The 13377-nt window shown below is 39.7% G+C and overlaps 1 protein-coding gene across 5 annotated transcripts in view; it reads right to left on the bottom strand.

Annotated features, from left to right (window-relative positions):
* The window catches only part of ARHGEF3 (Rho guanine nucleotide exchange factor 3), a 298913-nt gene that overhangs the window by 25228 nt on the left and 260308 nt on the right, over positions 1-13377 (bottom strand). For all 5 annotated transcript variants that reach the window (XM_025211596.1, XM_006030056.2, XM_025211595.1 and 2 more), the window contains 2 exons: positions 10698-10805; positions 2470-2640 (listed from right to left, as the gene is read on the bottom strand). In XM_025211596.1, coding sequence (XP_025067381.1) covers positions 2470-2640; positions 10698-10805 — 279 coding nt within the window. The remainder of the gene's footprint in view (positions 1-2469; positions 2641-10697; positions 10806-13377) is intronic.

The following is a 13377-nucleotide window of genomic DNA, read 5'->3' as shown; positions in this document are numbered from 1 at the left end:
ATAGTACAATGTGTGTGCGCCAGTTTATGTATACAATTCCCAAACAAGCCATTCACCTGCACACATCCCTTCCTCTTTGGGCAGGGTTAGAGAACAAATACATAACAGACAGACGTCACATTGGTTAAGGAACAACTGGAAGGCAAGCAAGTACACTGGTGAAGAAGAGCATGGTAAAAAAATCTACATAAAACACCAAAATCCTGTGATTTTTTTTATATTGTTCATATATATGGACTGTATACAAGGTGACCTCCAAGATTTCACCCTAAATCAGGAACGAATACTGTACTGTGTTATGCAAACAAATTTGCGTAATATATTTTTCAGCAAGTTCCCTTCAAATTTCTCAATTTGAAAAGCTATTTCCTATGATTTTTTGCACAGTGTTTAAATCTGTAAGAGAACTTATGTGACATTACTACTGCTATTTGATTTATGACTCACATAACCATTGCAGTGTTCTGGAAAGGTCTGTTACAAGCTTGCCTGACTGTGCTGAAACTGTTGAACTGAAATTTCCCTGATATATAGAAATTCTCAAAGGTTTAGAGGCAGTGGGCCTACCACAATGATAATATTTGTAATTTAGCAGTGGAACACTGGAGTTGTTTTTAAGTAAATAGGTCTATAATGCATCTATAAGATTATCATAAATAGGGGTGATTCCATTTTTCATTTCAATAACTTCTCTGCCGTAAGAAAAGGCAGTTTAACCATATTAGCAAGGCTGAATTAGAACCTGTTTCTGTTCCCACTGAAGTCAATGGGGTTCTGCTATTGATTTTAATGGGAGTCACTTAGAATGTCTCTTACACAGCCCGTGTTATTAGTGCTAGAGTAGTGTTACTATTTTATAGAGGATACATTTTATAATCTTATTTAATCTTTCCAGCAATGAAAAACCACTGGAAAAATATTAATAACCATTCCCTGTATATATAAAAATGATTATGTCTATGTTATTAAAACTTTTACTAAGTTAGCATTGACCTTACAACAAAAGATCTTGGCAAAACAAATTAGCTATATATAAAACAAAACACTAAGGTAAAAACAGACTAGAAATCAATTAGTTAATCATATAAGGATCTCTGCAATATAATGTTCAGTAAATCTAGAAGTGTTACCAGCTGCAGTATTAAATATTGTCTCAAAGTACAGCAGTTTCTATAATGACAGCGCTAATCAAAATTAAACTTGATTTGATAATGAACAACAGCAAACATGCAACTACATAAAATCAGCGCTAATACTGCGTAGGAATTGTATGCCCCTATCGCCTCAGATATGACCTTACCACAACATCATTCAGTAATGGTTTCACAACAACTCCCAAGAAAGGTGACCCTTCACAATCAGTGACTGGGGGGATAATCTTAGGTGGTTGTTCTCATGACTGATTCTACTTCCCACAAACAGTGGGAAACAGCTGCACTGTCCCAGCTTTGTGAAAGTCAAAATCTCAGTATTCTTTATTGTAAAGCTCTGCAATGTGGATCTTTCATTGTTTCTTGGTATTTCCATGAGTGGCAGCATTTTCTCCAGGGTTTATACAAGGCTGACCTCTCTAGAGTGCCATGCTTCTTTGGACCTATTGTTCTCTGGCTGCAAGCCAAAAGCTATGGAGTGTAAAACAATGCTTCACATGTTCTCCCACTCATCATAAGTAAACTCTCAGGAGTTTGGAGCCTTGTTCCAAGGTCTACACCAGTGATATTCAACCAGGGCGCCATGAGATCCTTTAAAGGGTGTCACAGGGTGATGCTCAATATTAACACTATTGGGTGTGCAAATACATGATTCACAAGATAAATCCAGAGTTTTCAAATAGGAATCCAAAGTGTCAAAAATACTGCGACCTGTTGTATAGCCTTTCTGTATTGGTTGCAGCATCAGAATGCCTGTATTATGCTTCCTCAGTTAAAAAAGCAAGTGAAAGCTAAGAGGTGGCATTTTCTGAGGGGTGCCTTGAGATTACACCAACCGAGAAGAGTGCAGCCCTTTCGCCATTTAGCCTTTTCTACCATCTGCATACATTACTCTTCTACTAAAAGTTCCTTGGAAATTGTGCTTTCCTATGTATCTGCATGACCTAGACTGGGCCTGATTCTTACAGGAGCTTCTCAGCAGTAACAGCAGTACAAATAAAACAACGCACATACTAAACACCAAACTACGCAGACCATCCTGCAAAACTCTGATCTAAAATGTCTTAAAGCTATTATACATTAATTAATGAAGCATTTAAAACAGCAGCAACAACAATGATCTACTGTAGATTGACTATAAAGATTATTAGTGAAATTCTGATTTTATTGAAGTCAGTAGCAAAATACTCAATGACTTCACTGAAGCCAGGCTTTCACTCTATAACTTCAAATACAGAGTTGGCATTCATTAGCATTCCTAAATATTTTAGACATAACTGTCCAATTGGAAGCTTAGGAGGATTTTAAAAAATTGTACCTCTTGACGCTTGATTTCTTTGGATGTAAGCATCTGATTGACACAAACATCAAACGTCTCACTCCACAGTTTGCTGTCTCTCCTCTTTGTGTTAGCAGAAGGAACATTTCGAGACCACGGTCGTGGGGTGAATAGATCAGGGCGACTGTCATTCCGGAAGCTAATAGAACGCTAAGAGCAGTACATAAAAGACATAATTGTCATTGTTAAAGAGAGCAGTTTCATGTTTACAAATTATCCAAGGCAAAACTCTATTTCCAAAGAAAGTTACATATTTAATAAAATAAAGCAAGTTAAATTAACTCTTAATTCCAGTTCTACCCATTTTTTGTTGCATCTAATACTACTTTTTAGTATTAAGACCGTAAGAAATGGCATTTGAAAGCATCTTTGTGGTACATATAGCCCTCAGTAACGTACAGCTATTGTTTTCCTTAACACTGATCAATGCAATTGGCTCAAACTAGTTTTCCTTCCTTTTAGTTCCAAAGGAACTGCCCCAATATGCAATTCTCTGGGCATATCTACACGTGCACTTTAAATGCGCAGTAGCCTATTCTACTGTGCATTAAAGCAGTGCGTAAAAAAACCATGCTAATATGCAAATGTAAAGTAGAATAGATTACTGCACATTAAATATCACCTAAAAAGCATGTACATGCGCTACTGTTCCTCATACTGGAGGTATTAAATGTAATGCTCATTAGAAAAAGTGCACTAATTTATGTGTAGATGTGCCCTCTTATTCAGGTTGTGTGCTGGATGAAGGTGGCATTATTCTCATAGAGAAAAGCTTCAAAGCTAGACATGACGTTATACTAAATGATTTATATCTTGAAATTTCTTAGTGAATATTTAAATAACAAATCATAAAATTATTTATGACCATACCTCAAGTTTACAAACAACCCAACTAAAAAGTATGGCATATATGGAGATAGCACTTTATATCCACTAGAACCAATAAATAAAATTTCAGTGAACTGTATTGGAAATTTTCTATCAATTTCTGTTGTCTTGTAGCAAGGACAAACAGGTCCTGTTGGAAGGGCCAGCAACCCCAAAAATGTCCTACTTTGTCAAAAGCCTTGCTGAATAACTCAAAGCACTGAAAGCCAATTTTACTACTGAGCTACTATCTCCGTTAGGGAGAAATAACCTTGGAGATTTCAATGCAAAGTGCAACTACCTTAATCCTAGTCATAAATTATGTAGGGTAGGGATAACTCCCTCCCACCAAATTTCTTACATATGTTAAGGTGCAAAGAAAAACATTCTTGGTGTTACAATATCAGGGTTCATTAAAAAATCTTTGAGAGAGAAGTAGGAAAAATTTGAGGTGTAGCTTAAAAGGTGGAGAACAGGTGACAGACCTATATCAAGAGAAGAGATATCCACATTATGGGAATTAGTAAAATAAAGACAAAACACTTGCTGACCTAAAATAGGATAGCAAAATCTATAAAAGGAAGGCTGTCATGGTAGTATTAGCAGTTAGGACGAGGATCAAGCAACCTGTCAAAGAACAAGGTCTATTTTAGCAGATGGCCATCTTTCTTTTGCTTGTGTGACACACCATAGCTTGCAAACCTAAGAACAAATAAACCAATGCAGCAAACTCCAGAAATTATTTAATACCTTCTCTAGACCAGTGTCAAGTGAGAGTCAGATGCACATTAACCTACTGCTGTAACAGGCAGCGCACAATCTCAGCATGCAAGACTAATTTGAAAAATACCTAAATAAATGTGCATAAGCAAAACATTCTGATAACTAATTGTAACACAAATTCATAATCTAATATTGGTAATTTAAATGCTAACATTTTAAACAATTTTCCCAAGTAAATGAACCTATTTCAAGTGAGTGAAACATAACATTCATTTATGCTGCAACATCAGTGTATTTAAAAGGATAAGAGAATATACTCCATGTCAAATTCCCAACCTTGGGATCTTAACATTAATTAAATAGCAAATAGATTCTTTATGAATTTATGGTCTCCAAGTTAGTATAAAAATAATTCAGGAGTTCCTATTCAGATTGGATGAGTGGCATGGGACTGGTCTGTGGGTCAAATCCAGTGTAGGGTTAGTCTACAGGTGAGAACTGGCACACAAACCTGGTCCTGCACTGCATCTGACCACAGAGTGACCCCACACACCAGCCTACTCCTCATGCTGGATCCAGCCATGGAGCACCTGGTACGAGCCAAACCCTGTGCACAGGGCCATGTCATCTGGCCTGTGGGATTCCCCACAAGTCCAGAAACTTGGCAGCAGGGAAGCGATCATAATGTTAATTGCTGTGGCTCCCAGCGCTCCTCCAAGAACTACAGCAATTTATGCTGCCACTGCTCCCCCACAACCACAGGTGGGATCTTACCACCACACCCCTCTCTCCCACCAAATTTCCAGACCCATGGAGAGCCCCAAAGGTCAGATAACATCTCCATGGCCACAGATCGAGCACCCCTAGGTTATACCAATAAAGCCTTAACTTGTAATGGAAATAAAAAAACATTAACTTCTGCCTCAATGCTAGTTGGAACTTTGTTCAGTTCTATTCAATCCCATTTCCATCTTGTAAGGTAAGGTGCATCACCATGAAAATGATCAAATGGTACTAGCTTTATAATGCATTGAAGACAGTGATGAAAGAAGATTTATGCCAGATGGTTAAATCAATTCACGTATGCAAATAATTGTACCAGCTCAGCATTTAGTACTCTGCAGGTACACAGAAGTGATAAATAATCTGTCAAAATGTAGCTAACGTTGCACTATTTTAATCATCCAGTCTACAGTACTGTAAGAAGAAGAAAAAACACAGCAGGTATGAGTAATCAGAATAAAAAAAAAAAAACAAAAACCAATTAGGACTGCTTTTTTGGCATCCTTTGTGGAAAATACTGAAAATCCATTCACATAATAATATTGGGAAGGAAAAGACACAAAAATCTAATATTTCTACAACTATTAAAATATATTAAAAAAAATACTACAAAATCCTCAGACTTAGAGATGTTTCCCCTTGATCTGTATATGGAACATCCATTAATATATGATGAAATTTCCACATGTGAAGCTGAGAAATTATGCCCCATGGAATTTCACTTCTTTTACATATTTCTCTCATCAGGATTGTATAAGACAGAAAGATAATATTTTCTCCTAAAATTGTATAGAAACCATTGCAGATGATTGTGATATGGTGTTTTTTTCTTTTTTCTAGGTACAGTGATGGTTTCCTTCAGATATCATGGCTGCAGAGTTATATCTGTTAATACATGTAGAAAATGGTTTTTTTACTGATATATTCTTACAGAGAAGCTATAACATAATGACACTTGTGCCAACTGGAGAACATAAATGTGTAACTCCCAAGTTCTGGAATATGAAGAAAGTACTGTGGAGACAGTCTAGGGTGGAGTGCCAGCCATGTTACTAGGTCTCAGAGGAATTACTTTTCCTTTAAACTGTTAAACCCAGAGATGACAGAACAAGGAGCAATGGTCTCAAGTTGCAGCAAGGGAAATTTAGGTTAGATATTAGGAAGAATTTTCTCACTGGGAGAGTAGTAAAACACTGGAACAGGTTACCCAGAGAGGTGGAGGAAGCTCCATCCTTGGATGTTTTCAAAACCTGGCTAGATAAAGCCTTGGCTGGGATGATCTAGTTGGGGATGGTCCTGCTTTGAGCAGGGGGTTGGACTAGATGACCTCCTGAGGTCCCTTCCAAACCTAATTTTCTATGATTCTGTGAAAACTGTCTTGTACACCTACACAAGATAAGTAGAAATGGCAGTATAAGCTTCCTAACATCATCTTGCCAAAGTACCTCTAAATTTTAGAGAGCAATTGAGATCAAGAACATAAATCGGACTTTTTGCTCATTCCACTGTTGACCACAGTCAAAAGAGCTAGTAAGGGGTTTTGGAGCGGCAACTATAAGCATAGATATGAGAGACATTGTGAAGAAATCATCCTCCATCTGCCTCTCCTCTGTAACGGTTACAGCCCAACCCCCTTTGCCTCCTCTTCACACTGCCTGGTTGCTTTGCCAACCGAGCCTGGTCGCCCGAGGGAAGCTGGACTGTAGAGATCCTTTGTCCTAGTTTCCCACCAGAATACCTGTGGGAACAACCTGTATGATCCTCCTCCCTCCACCTGAGGATGCTGATGACTTTTTAAAAGGATTGGTCTGCATCATGTAGCCTCTGTTTCTTGTTTGGACGTAGTGATGAGGTCACAAAAGTTTTAAAAGGGGTCACTCCTTTTTGGAGGAAGTCAGTCATTTTCGGACAATGAAACAAGCCTCCAGAGCTCCATCAGTCTCTGGATGAACATGTGAGTAACTTACCTGAAATTTAGCCAGTAATTTAGGATTAATTGAACTGGACACGTATCAAAAGGGCCAACAAGTAGGTTTTCTTTCAATTTTCCATTGTTTTGTATTCCTTCCTGACTCTCTCCCTCTTTGATCAATAAAGTTGTCTGTTATAGCACACCTTGCTGTATGAGGGTGAGACTAGCCTTTAAAAAACGCTTCACTTGGCTGGCTAAGGTGGGCTGCACAGAATCCTAACAAAGACCAGGGTCTAGGTGGTGGCAGCAACTGCCCCAGGCTTGTGGGTGTGCTCCAGGAAGGTGGTCGGCCAGACGCAGGCACCCCAGGGGAGACACCCAAAGCAGGGTTTTGGTCAGGCACAGTGAGGCAGGTCGCTTAGGGCAGTAGTGCCCCCTACTGTCCTGCCATAGACATGAGCAACATGTATCAACAGGAGATGAATATAAAATAGGCAACTATAGATTTCATAGAGAAATAAGGCTGAAAGGAACCTCAAGAGATCATCTTGTCCAATCAGGGATCAAAGCAGCAACCTTGGTGTTATTACCACCATGCTCTTACCAACTGTACTAATCATTTCAGAAAAGACAATGCTTAGCCAAAGGAATACATTTCAAACGACCCAAGGTGGAGTCAGACCTAATAGCTGGAGAAAATGAAGGTCCACACACCATATAAATCCTCTCAGATATGCAGTTCCCTCAGAAAGCTGATTTGAATAATAGTATTCCTCATTTCACTTATCGGTAACCAGTGAATTGAAATGTATTTTAAAATAAATGGGAAAAATATAAACTACACATTTTTCCAGAGTAAGACCATAATACACACTCCTCTAGTTTTATCTATAGCTGTGCTCAAACACATGCCTGTAGTAGTTCCTACTGAAGTTAAGGGAAGTTGCATGCACATACAGAATTGCAGAACTTTCACTAGAAGTCAAATGTATACGTTCATAAATAAAACATGATAAAATGCAAATCAGTCTGAAATGCAGCCATATAGAACTGACAGTATAAGCACTGAAATGAGCAGAACAGCTGTTTAATGCTGTGAAAAGGGAAGTGCTGGGCTCAGAAAACAGTCTAGCCAAAACTTAATTCACTTTCCACACTCCTCACAACTGGAACTAATGTAGTCCTTTTTTCAGACTCAGGCCAAATTTTTCTTAGAGGCAGACTGTGAAGGAGATTTATATGCCCTAGAGAATACAAGCTTCTCTGCTCTAGTCACGCTATGATATACCTTCTGGTTCACATGCAGAATGGAGTGTGAGTTAAGCCACGTTGCCTTCCCCATAAAGGCTGCTTTTGTATGCAGATGTCTGCACTTTCAACATGTTTATGGAACACAGGAAAACACTGCTAGGCAAATCCTATAAAGTGTGCATTCCACATAGGCTATTACCATAGGATAATACTGTTTAAGGCTTTTTACTCATTCAAATATTTGAGAGAAGGGCTCTCAGTGTAAAAAGGGTGCAAGAAGGAGGTTATTTTTGTTGTCTTAAAAAATTACCTGCTATCTGTTAATAGGGCCATGATCAAGTTAATGTTTGAGTAGATATTACTTCTGAATAATTCAAGATATTTTTATTCATTTCCTCTCTTCAATGAAATTAGGCTTGCTTCTTCTATAATTCATTTTAGATGTTAAGTGCATTTTTTCTGGTATAAAGGAAAAATGGCACAATTTTTCAAAGCACTGCAGGCCAGGCTCACAAAGGTATTTAAGTATCTAAGATCCATTGATCTTGGAATAAGCAGGAGTAAAGCATCTTAATATCTTTATATACCTGTACCAGAGCATCTGACATGAGGTTTCTAATGCCTTAAACTCCTAATAGAGCCACTGGGGAATTAGGGCAACAAAACATTTCGTCAGTTCTAGTCTTCTGAGCCTCCAAAAATCTCATAGTGTATGTAGCAAACCTATCATTCCAAAACCTGTGCTACTTTAGAAAAAAGTTACATTTTAAATTGCATTGCACTGCTATTTGCCTAAGATTAGACAGCTTTGAAATACGCTTTGAACACTGGCCCAAGTTACCATTTTCTATCTGATCGCCAGGGATCCACGTTTTCCATTTGCCACAGAAAAATACAGCAAAACACAGATTTTCTCCTTTAAAAGAGAAAAACCTGAGAAACCATGGGTTTCCCCTTGCAGGCTGGCAGAGTTCCAGCCTACAAGGGGATGCTTGGGACTAGAAGGAGCGAGACGCAGGCAGCACCACATGCATGTGCTTGCGGACACGTGCACATAGCAGCCCGACAGTGTGGTGGAGAGCAGCTCCTGCAGCTCCTTCCAGGTAAGTCTATGGGGTGAGGGCAACATGAGGTATAGGCAATGGGAGGTAGGGGGGGAGCAGCACAGGCGAGGCATTGGGGGGTAGGGAGGGACATGTTCCTCCCCCAGTTTTCTGCACCACAGCAGGGCGTGGAGCTGTAGCCTGGCTGGACCAGCTCCAGGCAGGAGCCACCTCTGCGGCCCAGCAGGCAGGACCTGGTGAGGAAGGGAGTGCTGTGCCACCATGGCCCCCAAGGCAAGGCACCTCCTGCCCTCATGGCAGCAGCAGGAGGCACAACTCTGTGCTGTTGCCACTGCACTTCACCTTGGTGGCCATGGTGGCATAGTGCTCCCTCCCACACCAGGTCCCGCCCACTGGACCGCAGAGGCCAGGGGCTGCAGGTCAGGAGTGAGACTCACCAGCAGGGCTGGAGGGGCAGAGGGCTGTGGGTTGGGAATGAGGGGCAATGGCAGGGACTGGGGCAGGGCACCAGCATATCATGGCTGCTCAGCGCTACAAGGGGGGTTCTGATTTTTTTGTTGATAAAAAAACAAAATCAAATGCCAAAATATATATATATTTAGAATTTATTTTTTTTATAATGACTGAGGCACTGGTAGGCTTCCAAATAATTCTAAAATTTTAAATATATCAATAAAACATTGTGTTCAACTGATACCTATCTATCTATATATATATAGCAGCCTTTCATTTTAATCATGGAAAAGCATGGGTTTGGGGGTTTTTAATCAGAGAAGTTTGGATTTTTACTGGAGAATTTTGGATTTTTAAACAGAGAAAACCAGGATCCCAGCTGGTCACAATACATTTTGCCAACAGAAGTTAAAGTTCACCATGAATAATGACAATTTAGAAGTATTATATATGAACTTGTTTCTCACACATAGTACACCCACAGAAATTAAGTACATTTTCCAAAAATGTCACTTTTTTTTCATCAGCGTTTCTAAATTCAAAGGTAGCATAGCAACTATAGCATTGTGCGTGTGTGCATGCTGAAAATATTAATATTGCAAAACTTAGGCCCCCTCCCTCCCCAAAAGCATTTCAGTATTTCACAGGAAGGATCTGAGTTTTTCAGTCTCCTGGCTTTTGCTTGGCCATGAGTTATCTAAAACTGCATTATTTAAAATGTAATTTAAAAGCAGGCCAAAGGTGCATGGCCCAATGTGGACAGCCACCCTTTTAAAACACATATATAAAGCTAACCTCTTCAAGAAGTAAAAAAATGTATTAATAAAACAATAATAAAAAAGCCTGTTTGCATACAACTTAGCTCAGCACTTACTTGTATGCCTGTTTCTCTGTCTGCAAAGTGGCATACAACGTGTTTAAGATTTCACAAGAAGCATGGGCAGTCTATGACAGAAGGATGACAGCAGAGCTTTTACTGGTAACACGTAGTTTCACCCAATTATCACTGTATCTTTTATTGTGCTTCAAGATATGCAAGGCATTCAGACACAAACCACACACAATACCATTTGAAAAGCAGAAAACTAGAAGCATTTGATAGCATACCTGTGCAGACTTCAACAATAATACAGCAGTACTTTTGTTAATTTTACCTGAAGTGTTTGACTGAATCGCTTTAATGGAGTTGCCCGCACAGGAGGAATGAGGCTTGCTAGTGATGTAACTCTAGAAAGAGGCTTGATTCTTTTGTTACTAGGCTCCTATAGTGGGGAGAAAAAAAAAAGCAATGTAAAATGCAATATAAAAATTGTCACCAAAAAAAAGATCTTCCTACTGGATTTGTTTGTTTACCAAGAAAAGCATTATAAAATACATACTTAATTTGATCCATAGCTATAATTTGACAATGACAGATTACCTTTGCTTTTTGCATCGAGATTCCAGAAATGGCTGAAACATCATCCAGCAAGCTAAAGAACTGGTATGGTCGAGATGGAAAGAGCCTCTTTTGCCTTCCTATATCTAGCATTTTTTCTGTTGGGATACTTGGTTTAAAACTGTTTGGGCAGGAGGCCTTAAAAATGCTCTGAAGCTAATGAATGACCTTCTCACTGAAGGGAAGAATATGTATAAATAAAAACAAATCCAACCTTATTCTTGATCTCTCACACTACCAGTATGTGATTCTATATTCAATTAACATATTTTATTCTAAGCAACAGAATATCTGTGTCACTGTACATGTGTTCATTTATGCATATTTGCACATTCATGACATGTTATATACATTATCTATTTGCAGGAAATCAAATCCATTTTAATTTTAAGAATCTACCATACAACTTAAAACTGAATATATCTAGTCACACACTTTGTAACTTCTTGCTTTTAATAATATTTAACAATTTCAACATTTCATTTGTTTTATAGACAAGAAAAATGTAAACAAAATCTACAATGCAACAAAAAGAGATGAATCATGAATACATAAAAATAGAACAGTTACCCTTGGCTTCCTAACCTCCATCTGACATTTAATGGATCTTGAACAGCACATGCAAGGGGCAACTTTTGACAGAAAAAAGAGCCAAACCTTCCAAATGAGTTAAAAAACCCATCCAATATCATATGTCAAGGACATCCTAAAGCAGTTCATCTTTCTTTTTCAGCCATGTTTATAAAGTGTGTGTTGGCATCCTATGCCTCCAGTTTCCTAGACAAATCTTTAGGAAAATGTATCATGTCTCACGATTATGCTCAGAGATATGAATCCTTGTGGAGATGTAGATTTGCCATCCTTCCTGGTATCATAATAATAATCCCAGCAGCAGTAACTCACGATTTGTATTACTGGTCAGAAAAATTCTGTTCCGTTAGCACAGCAACAAAGAGGAAAAGTGAGAACCAGCAACATCATTTGTTTCTCAGCAGGCAGAGCTAGACCTCCATAAATGTCTTCTGAATGAAGGACAAAAATGTTATAAACCCCCACAAAAACAATGAATTTCTCCACACATGGAACCTCGTGCTGAAGTAATTTTAACAGTAAAAAAAAAATCAAGCTGCACCCTTATCTTCACCATTAAGTTGAGATTCATATTCCTTCCCTTTCAGCAACCATTTCTTTGACACAGCTTTTTGAAGGAGCATTTTTTTTACGTCAATGCAGCACCGCTGGCATACTAAACACACTAAAAAATCTTGAAGCTTCCACTGTAATTCTTCTCTAACTGATGCTTCAGCTATCAGCTGTTTCCCTTTTCTTTAAATCAAGATGCCAATCCTGCTGTACCACTGATCTCCCATGGCAGAGACTGCTTGTCATCAGTCATGCTGCACTGCAGTCAGAAGACACTGAAGTCCCAGACAGACAGAGCAGGTCAGAGCTATGTTACAGCACACCTCAGTAAGAAAGATTACTTGGGCACGCACTGTCTCTAAAGCTACTAGAAAGAGATCTGGCATTGAAAGTACACAGAGTAAGAGATCAGTGCAGCAAAAAGGTAAATACATGCAATATCATATTGCATATTGTTCCACTAACTCTGCTCCAGGGTCAAAAGGTGTTTGGTCAAAAGCCAGCTTTACTGTAAAGCAGCATAATTTTACCAACAGTGTTTCATAGAAGAACCCTGCTTAGAATTAGATTCATAGATTCATAGTGTCGGAAGGGACCTCAGTGGGCCATCTAGTCCGACCCACTGCCCCTGGCAGGCAATAAAAGAGGAAAACCTCTTTCCCCCCCACACACTCCAGTCCCCACTCGAGTGGAGAGCAGGGGACATGGCCACGCTTCAGCCTGGGGCCTGCACACTGAGCCAGGGAAGGGGGTTTAAACCCCCTCCCTAGCCCTGGGCCCCAGCCGGGGTTTGCCTGTTGGGACAATCCCTGGCAGGGGGGAGTGGGCAGGGTTTTCAATCTCTCCTTCCACGTATCCAGCATAGAGCTGGATCTCCTGCCTGCTTGTTGCACCAAGAGACAACAGGTCTCCCTCCCATAAAAATGAATGGATTTGATGGGGTGTCTGGATGCAGCAAGGAAAAGAAGAAAAAAAGCTTCCCATAAGAATCACTGGGGTTGACCTGGCGTCCAAATTTTTTGCCACCTGTGGTCTTCCTCCCCATTTTCAACTTGGATCCACTCTGCCCTTTCCCTGGCTTAAGTGCCCCCCATCCTCCACAAGAAACCGGAGCAGGCAGGCAGGCAGGCAGAGAAACACAGATAGGGCTACCAACCCCAGGGGGCTTAGGCCTCCAAAAACACACCCCACCCTGCCCAACTGGGCTTAAGTCTCCCTGGCTTCCACCCCTCCCTGCCCCCTTCCCCCCACTC

This window comes from Alligator sinensis, unplaced genomic scaffold, assembly GCF_000455745.1.
Source record: "Alligator sinensis unplaced genomic scaffold, ASM45574v1 scaffold1308_1, whole genome shotgun sequence".
NCBI lineage: Eukaryota > Metazoa > Chordata > Crocodylia > Alligatoridae > Alligator > Alligator sinensis.
The sequence above is the reverse complement of the archived record's forward strand: the minus strand, read 5'-3'. Positions and strand labels throughout refer to the sequence as shown.